Source organism: Dasypus novemcinctus, chromosome 5 (genome assembly GCF_030445035.2).
Source record: "Dasypus novemcinctus isolate mDasNov1 chromosome 5, mDasNov1.1.hap2, whole genome shotgun sequence".
Lineage (NCBI taxonomy): Eukaryota > Metazoa > Chordata > Mammalia > Cingulata > Dasypodidae > Dasypus > Dasypus novemcinctus.
Genome location: NC_080677.1, coordinates 30,617,686 through 30,634,001, shown reverse-complemented (window position 1 = coordinate 30,634,001; position 16,316 = coordinate 30,617,686). Strand labels below are relative to the sequence as shown.

The following is a 16,316-nucleotide window of genomic DNA, read 5'->3' as shown; positions in this document are numbered from 1 at the left end:
GAGGACTATAGCAAGGCAGTGCTTGGAGGCGTCAGTGAAGGCGATGGCGGCGTTGGGGAGTGGCTTGGAGGACGGGAACGGGAAATGGTCAGGAGCTGCGACGGGGAGCGTGCTGAGGCCTTGTATGAGGCGGTGCTGGGGGAAGTGATTATCGAATGGGCCAGAGAATAGGAGGAACAGTGCCTGCATATCTATGGAGTCCTTTAGCAAGTGAGTGACCTGCTGAGTTGTAAGGGGCCAAATGATGACATCTGGATGACGCCCGTAATGGTGGGTGGAGCGCTCAACAAGGGCGATGGCGAGCTGCGCGAACAGGACGGATTGGGGGGTGATTTTGCGAAGCTTGCTTTTGGCTAAATGGACCCACAGGAGTGGACCGTCCTGCCAGATGAGGCCAGTGGGGGTCCCACGGGTGGGAAGGACGAGTCCTGCGAATGGCTTGTCTGGGTCTATTCGCTGGAGCAAGCAGTCCATTAGGGCAGAGTTGACACAGCTCAGGGCACACTCTGCTTCATACGACAGGGTGACCCTCTTTGTGGGTGCCTGTGATGGTGGGCCAGTGGTCTGAAGGAGCTGGAACAGAGGCTGCAGCTGATGTGTGGTGACTGGCAGCGACGGGCACAGCCAGTTGAGCTGGCCACAAAGCTGTTGGAGATCATGGAGTGTCATGGTTTTGGGGACGTTTATAAGCGGCGCCATGGGCGTGACCGTTTCCGAGATTTCAAAGCCCAAGAATTGAAACGGTGGGTGGAAAACGGCTTTCTCTATGTTGATCTGAAGACCGATATCTTTCAGATTGGAGAGAAGACTGGCAACTATAGCTTGTAGTTTTGGCTCGCTCGGATGGGCTACAAGGATGTCATCCATGTAATGCACGATAGTGGCCTCGGAGGTTAAGGGCTCAATAGCAGTAGCCACAAACAGCTGGCAGATGGCAGGGCTGTTCTTCATGCCTTGGGGGAGGACTTTCCACTGATACCGTTTGGCAGGCCGGTGGTGGTTGGGCTGGGGAACAGTAAAGGCGAACCGTGGGCGGTCATCCGGATGCAGGGGGATAGAGAAGAAGCAGTCCTTGATGTCGAGGACTGCCACATACCAATCTCGCGGGAAGGCTGACGGGTGAGGCATGCCGGGCTGAGGAGAGCCCATGGGTTTGATGTGCTTGTTAACCTCTCGCAGGTCGTGGAGGAGGCGTGGCTTGCCAGATTTTTTTGATGATGAAAAAAATGGGAGTATTGTATGGACTGGTGGAGGGCTCAACATGGCCAGCACGGAGCTGCTCTTCCACGAGGTCCTGAAGAATAGCTAGTTTCGGGGCAGTCATAGGCCATTGCTCCACCCAAATGGGTTCCTCTGTGTCCCATTGCAGAGGAACGGGTGCTGGAGGTCGAACGCGAGCAACGGCCAAAACTATTGGGGGGGCAGCGATGGCTGCGAAGTAAAAAGAACGGCACCTGACTGGTGAAGAATGTCGCGCCCCCAAAGGACTTGCTTGATATCCCTGAGAACCAGGGGACGGAAGAACCCTGACCGTCCATCGGTGTCATGCCAGGCAAGATCTTCAGCCGCCTGTTGCGAGGAGGACTGGCCTGTGGCGCCTACGATGACGGGTCCGGCTGTGAGTGGGAAGTCACGAGCTTGGGAGAGTGGGATGCAGGAGATTTCGGCGCCGGTGTCAAGAAGGCCATCCATCCATTTTCCATTGACCTTGATGGTGAGGCGCGGCTGTGAAGCGGGCAACATGGGAACGGACCAGTGGATGCCTACGGGCGGGGTTGGCGCGGGGCGATTGGAGCCTCTTGGTGGCGGGGCTGAGGCTTGCCCCGCTGCCCGTTTAAAGGCTGTCTCGGAACACGGCAATCGCGAGCCCAATGATACCCTTTTCCACAGCGTGGGCAGGGGGTGGAGGGCGGCCGGGCGGCAGGAACAGGGCGCGGTGGTGGCACCATAGGCTGGACTACGGGTTGCGGCGGAGCCGGAAGGTTGGGGCACTCCCGAGCGAAGTGGCCCAATTCGCCGCAGCGGAAGCAGGTGTTGGTTGTTTGGACTGCCGCGACAATAGCCGCTGCAAGCGCAGATGCTTGCCCAGAAACTCCGGAGCATGCGAGGACCCAGTCTTGGAGCGGCTTGTCACGAAGGGGACGAATGATGGCTTTGCAAGCTGGGTTAGCCCCCTCCTGCAGGATGTCCTTAACGAAGGACTCGCGGGCTGCATTGCCGACAACTCGCCTCTCTGCAGCGGCCTGCACACGAGCTACGAACTCATTAAACGGCTCCTCGGGTTTTTGGAAAAGCTTCACGAGGGGCTCTGGGGCGGCCGCGGCGCACGAACGGAAGGCTCGAAAAACACAGTCACGGAGCTGGATGAAAAACCCAGGCGGGGTGGCAGTGTAGGCGCTGGGATCGCCATAAGGGCCGAACCCGAGAAATGCGTTTGCAGGGTAATGCACACCCTGACGAGCATTGTCGGCAATCTGATTGTCGATCAGGACACCGAGATGGGCTCGCCAGTCAATGAATTGCCCGGGGGAGAGAACCGCTCGGGCTAGAGAGATCCAGTCGTAAGGGATGCAGCGAGGGATGGTCATATGCTCGAGAAGGTCTTGGGCATGAGGGCTGGCAAGGCCATCCTCTTTTATCGCGTTGCGGAGCATTTGGATGTCTTTGGGGGAAAAGGGGACCCATGCTTGTGGGCTCTGCGGAGTGCGAGCGGGATTGAGGGGGAACATCTGAGCCAGAGGCGGAGTGGGGGAGGTGAGAAAGGCGGTGTCGTACGCTGGTGGAGGAGGATTCCCGATGCTCCCGCTATTGCTGGGGCAGGCGGGAGGTGAAGCGGGCCATGGAGGTGAGGCATGGGCGGTGCCACCGGGCGCCGGCCAGGAGGGCGCGGTGGCAACGGTGTTCCTGATTGGCCAAGATGGCGGCACGGTGACGTCACGCCTGACATCACTTCTGGCCTCGGGCCAAGATGGAGGAGTGGCCACGTCATTTCCAGGTACAGGCCAAGATGGCACTGGAGGCTCTGCCGGTTTAGCCGAAAATGGCGATCGGCAGGCATCCGGGACGGGACCGGATGGCGACGAGACAGGAAGAGGTGGGTAAAGGCGGGGAGAGGGCGCCGAGGAAGAAGAAGGAGGAGGTGCGCCATGTTGGCATTGTTTGCAGGACGCGGTGGGGGGGGGGAGAAGGCGGGGGGGTCGCCATGTTGGTTGGGGTCCGGATCGGAGGCTGTGGGGGGATCCAGTTCGAGCGCGGCCTCTAGCTGGGCGGACAGAGAACGAGCATCGTTGTCTCCATCAGGATCGCAGGTGAGAGGGTGGCTAGGCTCACAGGCGAGAGCAGAGGCAGGGGAGGGCACACCTTGGAGACAGGCGCGGATAGCGACGAGGGTCGGGATAAGGCCGGGGGGAAACTGCTTGCGATCGTGCTCCATAGCGGACGTCACCCGCTGAATTAAACGTTCGTAGGTCTCTGGGCTCCAGAGAGCACAGGTGACGAGCCAAGGGTTAAAGGGTAGGAGAAGGTCCCAATACCGCTGTAGCTGACGGAGAGAGACCTTCACGTGGTGAGTCTCTAAGAGGGCAGCGAGCAGGCGGACTTGAGGAACCTGACGAGATGAGAGGGAGGCCCCCATCGCGGCAGAGGGCTCAGGAGGGGGGTGAAGGGAGCAACGCCGGAGAGTCCCTACCTTGAGCGGCGGCACGGGAGGACGGCGATGGGTCCCGTGCGAGGGGTCAGCAGCGGGCTGGCCAGACAAGGGGCCGTAGCTGGGGTCCCTGTTCGGGCGCCACCTGTTGGCCTCCGCTGCGGCACTGCAGGCGGGTCACTGCAGGCGAGTCGCTGCCGGGGATCGGGCCTACGCCACGGCCTGACCGGGGCGGCAGCGGGCGGCTCAAGGCTTGGGGGACGCGCGGTTCGATGGAGGAAAAACCACGGAGACGAGGTCTATGCGCAGGTCTGATTTTATTCGGGAAGTACATGGGGTTTTATAGTGTCATGGAGGCAGGGAGGTTGTGGGAGGGGCATGTCCGCGGGGCAGCTGAGGATTGGCTGCAGAGGCAAGGGCGGACCTGCGGTTTATGACGTAAGCCATTGATGGCAGAGGGGGTTGTTTCCGAGGTTGTGCCGGGGCGGATACGGGATGAGGGCGGTTGAAATGAGGCGGGGAGAACAGCGATCGGCTGGGAGGGGGAAGATAACAGTGGCTGGGAGGAGGGGCAGAGGGAGGCAGCAGCACAAACTGCTGCTGAGAAGGGCCATAATACAGGGAGGTTACGAGGAACAGGCGGGCAAAGTGTAAGGAAGCGAAAGGCAGGGTGGGAGCAGGGGACAGATTATAATAGCATAGTAGCATTAAAAAGAACAAAGAATTGTGTTTTTTTAAAATTAGAGTTTCTCATCCATTGTATGAACTGAAAAAACAAAATTCTGGCAAATAGAACATAAGTGACTATTGGCCTTTTTAGGAGTTGTTATTTTCTCATCCATGTTTCTAGCTGGTCAGGCAAAGTGAATTTTGGATAATTCACCTGAATACCTTGGAGGTCTTTCTCTGCAATTCTCTTTTACATGTTAAAAAACTGCCTCCCTGTCTATTCACCTGGAACCCAGTCCCTGTTGTCAAAGCTGTGTGTCAGAGAACTCAGGCAAGTAGTGAGTAAGTGGAAACGCTAAGCCTTAGCTTCCACTATTCAGAGCAGGTTTTGTTGCCTATATTGATAAGAAAATCTCCTTGGATCCTTTAGTTATTTGGCCAGCAGAGATGTGTTCTCATGGTGTTAATAGCTCTTCTTCCCAGATCAGCCCCTCTAAAGCTAAGTAAAATTGTGGTAAGGTCACTGTTGGATCATTGCAGCCCATGGCTGATGGTGATCAGGTGTTGAGTATATACTTGTTTAATTTAAATCTAAATCTGTATCTTTGGGAGCCAGTTTGGCATGCGTTGTAAAAGATGCCCTTGCCAGAACATTTCTGATGGACTCGTAGGCATTTGTAAGCCAACCCATTCTCTACCTTGGTAATAAATAGATTCCAACAAATGGTTCAAGAGTGGGAGTGCATGGCTCACCTTTCCATTGACCTGGATCAGCACAGCCAGGATGATTTTTAAAGGTTCTGCAGCTGTTATTTCAAAACCAGATTTGCCTTGGTTTGCCTCATGATAGCACTGCCTGTTTGATGGACACAGGGAAGTAGTAATGTCAGTGTGACTGAGAGGGTCCTATTGTCCCTATTGTATATTCACACTCAAGAAAAGGTGCATTTATTGCAAAAAAGAAACCTGTCTAAAATTCTATGGAATTCTGTCAGTTGTTACTGATTATTGCTCTTATAAAGGATTATATTTTAAAATTCATTTAATAGTAAATTCTCCTAATAAATACTTCATTTATAAAATTCAGATAAGGAGTAAGTTGGAATATTTTAAAGAAAGCATTTGCTGGAAAATTCATGGAATAAATATAACTATAAAAAGAATATTGAAAGTACCTAAGAAAATACCTTTTCTGAGAACCCCAACTCTTACCAAAATTGTTATGGTAATTTCAACACATTTCTCTATTAATTTGAGTGACCCTCTTGATGAATCCATTAAGCTCCATTTTGTTGGCTGAATCCGAGTCATGCAAATAATAAAAATGCACTGCTTTAAAAATGCCCTATAATTAGAATGTTCTCTAATTCAAAGTGACCTTTACCATAACTGGCCTGAATTAAATGAGGCTTTTATAGTATTATTAGCCACTATCGATTTAATACAAAATAATGTAGAATTACTTTACACAGTCCTTTAATAAGACTCATGAGACTCTCAGACCAATGAGAGAGAAAATTTTTCTTGGGAAGTAAACATCCTTCTCCCCTTGCTTCATGGCTGGCATTGTCCTCCCACCCCCTTTTCTTTAATTGATGACTTGCCGCGTTGCCTTTTTTTTTTTAATCACTGAGGAAAATGAAATATAGACAAGCATATAACTCCAACGCAGCTCCAAAGTGGAATAAAGCAGCCATCTCTTATTAAATGTAGAGCAGACTAAACACTTTTTCAAAGAAGAATCAGGTTTCAAGCTTTCCTTCTGTGCATGCCATTTAGCTTTACGTTGGAATAATCATTCTTGCTGGGGCTGAAGCAGTTGATACTAGGCAGGCTGTGGACTTACTGGAAAACTTTGAGGGTTGCTTTTTTCTTTTCTTAAAATAGTTCTATCCATATACCTGTCCTGCCCATTTGGGAGTGTGGTACAGAATTTCCTGTCCTAAGACTGGTGGATGAATTCCTAAGTCATGGTGTCAGGTCTGTGGCCCTCTTCCGTGTAGATAAACAAGTAAGGTCTCAGCATGGCAAATATCCTTTACCCACTGTTTACACAGGCAGCAGTTCCATGAAAGGGCCCTCCTCCTTTCAGGAGACAGATTCACCATTCCAGGAGTGTAACCAGGTACTGAAATATGGCAAACTTTGCAAAGGAGGTTTTTAATCCCTTTGGTGTCAGTCTTTCATGTCCAATTGGTAAAGAAATCGCTGAGGACGTGGGAGATGAGTAGAAGTGGTTAACATTTCCTCCATGCCCTTATTCCCCAGGTGTTTGGGTCTCCTGAAAACCTGGGGTGCCATTTGAAAATTCTGAGAGTGGGTAACATGCATGTGTTCATGCAGAGCCAATCCAGATTTACAAAAGTAATAACAACAAAAAAAATTCAATTCAGGGAAAATTCAAACTCAAGATGCATTAACATACATTACTTGGTGGTTTGGGCTATCTTCTCCCATTCAAATTGGTTCTCACTGAAGTGGAAGCACTAAAACAATCATCTCAGCTTTTGAATTCTTGTTGGAACCAATTCCTCTAAATTCTGTGAATGTCATTCATCCCTCCCCAACACACCTTAGATTTTACCCACCTTTACAGTATTGGCCATTCATATTCAAGGTGTAGAAATTGCTGGTACTTTAGCTAACTGTGCATGCTCTTTTTTCTAACTAAGGTGTGGTTTCAAGAATTTTAATTTATGACCTCTAGTTTCAGGTCTAATTTCAGCAGGAATAGTTATTTGACAAGGCATTCATGTGGCTGAGAAACTCTGCCTCTTTTATTTCAGCTGCCGATAGATTTAGCTGTCCCCTTTTTGAACATTTGCACATTTTCTGGCTTACTGGGAACTGGTACCATGTGGGATCAAAGACAACTAGAGACCCTGTATTAATTCTAATAAAGGTTAAAACAAAAGTTAAGCTCCATTTTCTGGTTCCTGTCATAACTGGAAAGAATAACTCATTCACTAGAAGAAGATGAATTAAAAATTAGAAACTCCGTACCTTATCCATTCCAAATGTGGATGTAGGTATCTGCTTTTCTTTCCCCTAATTATATCATAAAGCAAAGAAAAGCACAATTTAGTAACCCCTCTGGAGCCTTCTTCTAGGTCTTCTGCTCTGGAAATGGGAGGAAACCAGTTGCCTTTACTGCCTTGCCCCATAGCTTTTGTTTCCCTCTTGCTGCAGAGAGGTGTGTGATGATAAACAGTGTTACTTTCCTTGTGTTATCCTCTAGTAACCTCCTTTGCTGTGGTATGTAGGTGTGCTCTGGAATCTGGGAATAATTTTGTTTCAGAGGAAACAGAAGAGGTCTCTAGACTTAGCTTGGAGCTTAAATCCTTCACTGCCAGCCTCAATTTTTATTTCATGATCCATCTCATGAATTTGTCTCAGACTTCAGGAATCTCATGGAGCCTGCTAGGATTACTGTTTTCTCTGCCTCAAATCATGGTCCTCAACTTGTAAATCTTCAACAAAGAAACATAGATGAAAATTTAAACCTGGCAAACTAAATTCCTAGTGATGACAATTTGTCTATATCTCAATTACATTATGTAATGTTTGCCCAGGTTTTTCAAGGGCAAAATTATTCCCGTGAGTTGGTAGAGAGATGGTAGCATTGTAATACAATTCTACTGTATGAGGAAGAGAAATGATTCCAACATATTTCCATAGAATTAATGATTTTTAGGATTATCCATTACCAATAAAATTATGTTACTCAGTATCCAAATGGGTCTGGGGTGAGTTTTAGTTTCCTCATAAATAAAATCAGAAAAATAATTTTTTATCTAGTATGATTGGTGTGAAAATTAATGAGATTGTGTATGTAAAGCACTTAGCCTGGCATGGAACACACACACTTCTATTTCCATTCTCAGGTTTGTCACTACCATTCAGAAAACTCATCCATTCTCACAGCTTACGGATCAACTCTACCCAGACAATTCCTTTATCTGCATAACTAGCCTTCACCTTTGACTCACTTATTATTGCCTAACTTCCAGCTTTACTGACATTCCAATTAGGGTGTCATTTAGAAGGTTGCAGGTTTCTTTGGCCTATGAACAGTGACTTTTGAAGCTGTATCATTATGGTGGTGATTTTAGGATTCACAGAATCATGTAACTTTAGAACTTTATTTGAAAGATGAGGAGTATGAGGTTCAGAGAACATAGGTAAATCACCCCATTTTCAAATCTAGGTATCTGGGTTGTCAATATAGCCTTTAAAAAATATATATATATTTCCACCCCCACTCCCTATCCCCCTTGTCTGATCTCTGTGTCCATTTGCTGTGTGTTCTTCTGTGTCTGCTTGTCTTCTTTTTAGGAAGCACTGCGGACCGATCTTGGAACCTTTCAGAGTGGGAGAGAGGTGCTCAATCTCTTGCACTACCTGAGCTCCCTGGTCTGCTGGTCTCTTATTATCTCTCCTCTGTCTCTCTTTTTGTTGCATCATCTTGCTGCACCAGCTCTCTGTTCAGACAAGCTTGCCTGACACATTAGCATTCCTTTGCAGGTCAGCTTTCCTACACGGGCCAGCACTCTGTGTGGGCCAACTCTCTTCTTGGGCCAGCTTACCATGTAGGCCAGCTTGCCTTTACCGGGAAGCTCTGGGAATCGAGCCCTGGACCTCCCATATGGTAGAGGAGAGCCCAATTACTTGAGTCACATCTGCTTCCCAGTCAACACAGCCTTTTTCACATGATAGAACCCTTCAGACTTGGGAGGAAAACAGACCTAGCCATGAATTTAGGTTGAGAAGTGTTCATATCTGAAGGTAAGATAGGACCTCTTAGAAATAAGATGGTTAACAGATTACCTGGCCTTCCATAAACCACTTAATATGGCCAACCTTATTTCCCCTTTTCTACAATAATATCCATCCTATTTACCTCAGAAGATCTCATGGAATCTAGATTCTAGACAGTGTGAGAAAAGGTGTATGAACTGTAAACAGTGGCTTCAGATCCTACAATTTTCTAAGTAGACAATTCTCTAGAAAGGCAAGAAAATGAAGGAAATTCTATTCCTTTTAAAGAGCATTCTCAGAATATTCTTTTGGCTGTATCAAAAAAAAATGAAATTAATATAATTATATTTTTAAAGGATGAAAAAACTCAATGTGTTTGACACATGGAGTCTTTTATCATCCTTTCAGAATGAGGGAAGGAATCGTCAGATTTTCCTTCTCCACTAAAAAAAGAGAATTAGCATGCTTATTTTATTCTTTTAGTATGATATAAAAATTTACAAAACCTTTTCTTTTTCCAGCTCCCTGAATTCAGGCTTACTACTAGTTCAACAGATTATTTTTGGCCTGATATTAGCTAAATCATTTTATCAATTAGAAAAAAGGGAGAAGGCATTCCATTTGTTGCAAAGCTATTCAAAAGATACTGTTCTCAGAAAGCCTAGGGCAAGATCTCCTGAAGTTTTCCTGAGGGAAGTTTGGAAACCTCTCACATACTGTAGCTTTTTATTAATTGTATTCTTCCTTTGGAATCTATGGTTTTATTTTCTTCCATATTCACATTTTATTTAAAAGACTGGAAGATTGTGGGTGGCTAGGAGGCAAGTTAATTAAAGGATGAGAAGAGGACTTTTTGCCACTAGCTCATCTGGATCATGTGGTCTCTTTCCAGATCAAACTCCGACCCCAACGAGGTTCCTGAAGAACTGTGAGGAAGTGGGCCTCTTCAGCGAGTTGGACTGCTCCCTGGAGCATGAGTTCAGGAAGGCGCAGGAGGAGGAGAGCAGCAAGAGGGTAGGTTGCTGGGACGGACACTTCGAGAGGCTTTTTCTGTGAGAAACCTCTGCATAGGATTGAGGTGGCACTGCAGGTGGTGTGAATGTAGTCTTGAAACAATATTTTATCCATTTTGAGTGTTTGTCTAACGTTTAGAAAATGCTGAATCCCTGATTATGATAGATTCCAATGCTAGAAAAACCATGGAAAACATATGAAATATAAAATTCTAGCAAAAAATAAAAGGCTACTTGATTCTTGAACCTGAATCAGGTAAACTCAGAGACTTTTCTATTCAAAACCAGTTGTTTCATTTTGCTAAATGTTTAATAGGAAATCTTACATGGTGGTGAGAGCAGAAGACAAGAGTCAAAGGATGAAAGAACAGGAGAATAAGTGTAGTGGTAGGAGAGAGGATTGCATCTGATTTGGTTGAGGTTGTAACTGCCTGTTTGCCACAATCTTCCAGTTATTTGTTGCCAGATTCACAATTACTTCCTGGTCATGTTATTGAACTTCTGCTGTTGTTGAGACAATGAGTTTGAATATGAATGTGGAATATTTTTCTTAAAAATATAAGATTCTCTTTTTATGTGTCACTTTAGAATCTATTCTCTTTTTATCTGAATGTTTTGCTGGAATTTAAAATCATTTTAAAGGATTAAGGAAAGGGGATGACAAGTAAATGTGATAATGATACTTTTTAGTGTTTTTTCATTCTTATTATAGAGCATTACTGAATGCCCGCAATATACTAAATAACAAATTAGACACAGTCCATGAATAAGGAGCTTAAAATGTAAAAGACGATGGAAAAAAAAGATCAGTTAGGTAGTAATGAATTCTAAAGTTCCAGCTGTTCCATCCGGAAAAGAAATTTTAAAAGGTTTTGATTTTTCTCTGAGTGTTTCCAAGCCTTTGAATCCTATTCTATGTGAAATTATAATGATCTCTTCCACCATATTTTTCATGTCACATTCTCACATCCTAATATTCAAGGGCTCATATTCAGTCTGGATAGCTTTAGGAAAAATCACAAAAATTGGTGAAGGTCAGAAGAGGGGTACTGAAATAAAAATCAGCTTATTTTATTTATTTACAAGTATTTGTTGTTTATACTTGACTCCTCCCTCTTTGTGAAATGAGCCACCCCTCTCCCTTTTTTTCCATTAAAAAACACTTAAATAGCACTTTTTTTTGTCAGGTACTGTTCTGAGCACTTTAAAAATACTAACTTGTTAAAAATAAAAGACACACAGACTATATTTTATTGCAATAGAAACAGGTCTTTAAAAAAAAAAGCCAACAAACCAGGGAGGTGACGTGCCTCAAGCGATTGAGCACCTCTCTCCCACATAGGAGGTCTCAGGTTCAGTTCCTGGTGCCTCCTAAGGAGAAGATGAGCAGACAGCGAGCACAAACAATGAGGTGGTGAGGAGAATAAATTAAAAAAAAAAAAAAATCTAACCTTTAAAAAAAAAAACCCACGAGAAAATGGCAGAGGAGAAGAACCTCAAAAAGTCAACCTAGTAAATTTCCTCTGCTTGAGTAAAAAATTTGGCTTTTCTTGGTAGATATAACACATGAAGAAGATTATTTGAGGAGACTATATTAATTCATTCCTTGAGATAATACAGGTTGGCTCGTTAGATAAACTGAATTTGTGCTTGGTCCAAATGGTCTTCATTTCTGATTGAATGGTCTTAACTGAATTTCCTGAGAAGGTTTTACCAAGGATGGCTTGAGCAAGCCACGGTAGGGGTGTGGTTGCAACCATTCCCCTCGACGTTACTCATCATCTCCTGTATGAAGCCCCATGTGAAGAAATTCTTGTAGACTGAATTCCAGGAAATGGTTTGCTTCCCCTGAGGAACTGAAATAGTTTCTCTTCACCGACACTGACAATCATGTAACTGGTTCTGTTTCTCTTTTCGCTTTAACTGCTAGGTAACATGAAGTTCGATTTTCTGCTTGACTTTGAGAATTTTTTAGAACAGTATGATGACCATCATTTACTTCCCCGCCCCGGACGAGACTTTCAGTTCCAGTTTGTATTTTCTCTGGTCCTGATTTTTTATTAAAAAAAAGCAACAACAGCCCATCATCTTGTTGGTCTATGTTTTTATGAGTTGCTTTAAATTCCTTGTGGGTTGAGAAAGAGTATAAATAATTTTGAAAATGGAAATAGGCATGCAAAGTTGAGAAAGAGGACTAGTGGATCTGTGGCAGTGTTTTTTTCCCTCTCATTTGAATGTTGCTCATAGCCATGTGATGATTTCCTGGTAAGTATGTGGGTGGGGAATCCTGTCGCTGGCCCCTCCCCTGGTCTTGGCGTTACCCTCTCCGAAGACCACTGCCTCACACCCCGACCTCACGTACACGCACGATGCTGGATGGCTGAGATTCGAGTGGGCAAGGCGTCCTTGTCCCTTGCCTTGTTCAAACGGAGGGACAAGACCAGCCTCGGGTAGCTGGGACAGCAAGAGGGGGACCCCCCAGAGGGTGTCCAACATGGTGACGCACCCTGAAGCAAATGGGCTGTTCTGGTGATTTCTGCATTGGCATTTCTCTGGAAGCCACAGGAATGGGGAAGTGAGGAGGAGGAGATGCTCCCCAACCTGCCTACATACCTAACACTTGGGCCATTTCTGCCCCTGCCAACGTGGCTGGCACACTGCCGCCCGCAGCTACTGCTTCAATTATTCTTTCCCTGCTTGCAAAGTAGAAACAAGCTCTTTATTCAATGTATACCTTTGTATTCTTGAGTGTTATCTTTTCCTTCTTTCATTTGCTCCGTGTTTGGTTAATTCTTTCTTGGTGATTCCGTTTCTCTGACTCTCGTCTGATTTCTTTTGCTCTGAATCTTTGGTCCCCTTAGCAGAGTTTTTATAAAGTGGAATATGGGTTACTTTATCTAGAGAATTTGCTTAGAAACGGTTCTTTTTTTTTTTTTAAAGATTTATTTTTATTTATTTAATTCCCCTCCCCTCCCCCGGTTGTCTGTTTTCTGTGTCTTTTTGCTGCGTCTTGTTTCTTTGTCCGCTTCTGTTGTTGTCAGCGGCACGGGAAGTGTGGGCGGCGCCATTCCTGGGCAGGCTGCACTTTCTTTCGCGCTGGGCGGCTCTCCTTACGGGCGCACTCCTTGCGCATGGGGCTCCCCTACGCGGGGGACACCCCTGCGTGGCAGGGCACTCCTTGCGCGCATCAGGACTGCGCATGGGCCAGCTCCACACCGGTCAAGGAGGCCTGGGGTTTGAACTGCGGACCTCCCATGTGGTAGACGGACGCCCTAACCACTGGGCCAAAGTCCGTTTCCCAGAAACGGTTCTTGCTTGAACTTCTGTAAGTGCTTAAAACAAAAATACTGAAACATTGTGCTGGTCTTCCCTGCCCCTTGAAATTTCTCGTTGCAGCTAGGTCTAGAAAATTCAGTTAAAGAGCAAATAGAGAATGGATCCTGGTTTAGCTCATGTGGCTGTCTATTGGGGGAAAATTCCATTCCATTCTAACTAATCCTGACACCCTTTTCCAAAAGCATCTCAGTGTGTGTAGAGAGAGTAAGGGCAGTCTGGAGGGAAGTCATGGCCACTGAAAAAAGGCTCCAGTGTCTGTATCCATCTCGTAAATAGCTGGCAGCACATTCTATAATGGCCTCAATTTCCATGTTAGTATAAACTCATATAGCCTTGTAACTCTTTAATAAGAGTTTTTTTTCCTCTCCGTGTTAGAAAATCATGTTGTAACTCACAGCAGGCACCACAAATATCAATTTGTTATTGTTTAGGACTCAGGCAGGACCATGTCCTGAAACATATGAGAAACTCTTGTTCATTTGTTTATTCTTCAAGAAGTATTTTCAAATGTCCACCATGTGCCAGGCACTGTCCAAGGCACTGGTGAATATACTACTAGTGGACAAGACAATCAATAAGCAAGTAAAAAATGTATTGCTTGTGTACTTACTTGGCAGGGGAGATACTGTGATAATGAAGGTCATTTTCCCAGGGTGAGGCTGATCCATTGCACTCTGGATGTGTGGACCCCCCTGACTCCCCCAAATGTGGGAAACTTGTGGTAATGGGGAACTATGCTCACGCTCTTCCCTGGAAAAAAAAGAAAAAAGAAAAAAGAAAACAGAAGCTATTACTTGTTAAATGGTGATAATTCTTAAGGAGAAAAATGCAGCAAGGAAGGGGGAGAGGGCATCCTGGGGGTAAGGTATTATTTCTTTATCTCAAGTGGTGAGGGATGGTATCACTGGTAATTGGACATTTGGATGGAGATGTCCAGGAGAGTGCCTGAACAGGTGCCTATCTGGGAGAGAAGTGTTCCAGGTGCAGACGCCTTCAAGCTGGATGCTGCCCTGTGTGTTTGCAGAATTGCAAGGAGACTAGCTTGGCTGGAGGAGAGTGCGTGATGAGTATAGAGTGCTGAGGAGGAGGTAGGAGCAGAGGCACAGATCCGTTGGGGTGCAGGGGGCTTGTCAGACATTAAAAGAAAGTTTATTTATTTATTTCTCCCCACCTCCTCATTGTTTGCACTTGCTGTGTCTGTTCATTGTGTGCTAGTCTTCCTTTTTAGGAGGCACCAGGAACCGAACCCAGGACCTCCCATGTGGAAAGAAGGCGCCTAATCCCTTGAACCACCTGCACTCTCTGCTTTGTTGTGTTTGTCATTATGTTTTCCTGTTTGTGTCTCTTGTTGTATCATTTTGTTGCATCAGCTCTCTGCACCATCCCATTGTGTCAGTTCACTGTCTTGCTCATCTTCTTTAGGAGGTGCCAGGAACCAAACCAAGGACCTCCCATGTGGTAGGTGGGAGCTCAGTCTCTTGAGCCACATCTGCTTCCCTTGTCAGACATTTTAAAGGCTTTGGCTATTTCTCTGAGTGAGATGGAGAACCTTTAGATAGTTTTAAGCAGAGGAGTGATTGGATCTGACTTGGGTTTTAGAAAGATCACTTTGGTATTGGCAGAAACAGGGAGACCAGTTTGGAGAGTTTTGACAGAATTTAGATGAAAGATAATGACAGGTTGGGGATTCTGGATAGATTTTGAAGGTAAAGCAAGTAGAACTTGCTGATGGATTGGACATGGGGAGTAATAGAAAGAATGGAATCAGAGGTGAAGCCAGGTTTTCGGTCTGAGCAACGGGAAGGATGGACTTGCCTGTAGAAGGAACAGGGTTGAGGGGAAAGTTGGCATTTGTTAAGTTGGACATATCGGATAGGCAGTTGGACACATAAGTCTGGAGTTCAGGGGGAGAAGAGCAGCTGGGAGATGGAAATTTGGGAGTTAGCGTCATGGACATGGTGTTTAGCTCCATGAGATTGGATGGAATCCCGGAGGCCAGGGGTGAGTGCTGACAAAGGAGAGAAGAGACCTCAGCACAGAGCTTGGCAGAGTCCTCCAGAATGCTCCTAGACAGAGTATGCGACTTTCCTCGGTGCTCAGAGATGACACAGATGACCACGAGCCCGGCAGAGCCCCGGCTCTAGCAGAAATCCCAAATGGACTCCTGTGCCTGGCACTCGGCATTCTGGTTTCATGTTTCATGTTAGAAGGAAGAATAAAAAAAAGACTTTAAAAATAGAATAAGACACCAAGGGAAAAAAGAGGGTGAATTGACCTTTTACAGTGGGTTGCTTTTCTTTAAAAGAGATCAAGTACAGCCCATCTGAAAAACGGGAGATAGCTTCATCATGTGGTAGTGGTTGTGTGTGTGTGTGTGAGAGAGAGAGAGAGAGAGAATGTGTGTAAGGAAGGGGAACTGAAGGGACTAGAAATGAACTCCTTTGTCTTGCTGAGAGAAAGATAATATTACAGCCTAACGTGGTTAAGGACCCCGAAGATGAAAAGCGCAGTGTGTAAGTGCAAAGTGTTCTTACTCTCCCATAGGACCTAAATCTGACTCATTATGCTGATGCAGCAATAGCAAATCAGGACATTTCCATGCTCTAGAATTTCTACCCAAATGATGAAAAGTGCAGGCTATTCCCAGAGGGTGTTGGCTGTTTAACACTTGGGAACAAGGGACAAGCTGCAATCTTAAGATCTTGGATCCCAGCTCAACAAGAATCACGGAACAGGGCATGGTCAGGTCAACCTCAGCTCAGAAAAATAGGCTGTTCAATCTGATTTGACTCTGTACCTGGAAATCAGGTTACAAGATACCACCAGTTACTTGTGGGGAGAGGGTGCAAAGAGGGAGGTACTTTGCCTTCTCACGCAGTCTTGCTTCTATCAGC

General features: G+C 45.9%; 1 protein-coding gene and 1 pseudogene across 2 annotated transcripts in view; both read left to right on the top strand.

Moving 5' to 3' along the window:
• The window catches only part of CREB5 (cAMP responsive element binding protein 5), a 438,879-nt gene that overhangs the window by 123,710 nt on the left and 298,853 nt on the right, over nucleotides 1-16,316 (top strand). For both annotated transcript variants that reach the window (XM_058296844.2, XM_004476075.5), the window contains exon 4: nucleotides 9,966-10,087. In XM_058296844.2, the coding sequence (XP_058152827.1) occupies nucleotides 9,966-10,087 (122 nt within the window). The remainder of the gene's footprint in view (nucleotides 1-9,965; nucleotides 10,088-16,316) is intronic.
• Nucleotides 14,025-14,175, top strand: LOC111759878 (U1 spliceosomal RNA; annotated as a pseudogene).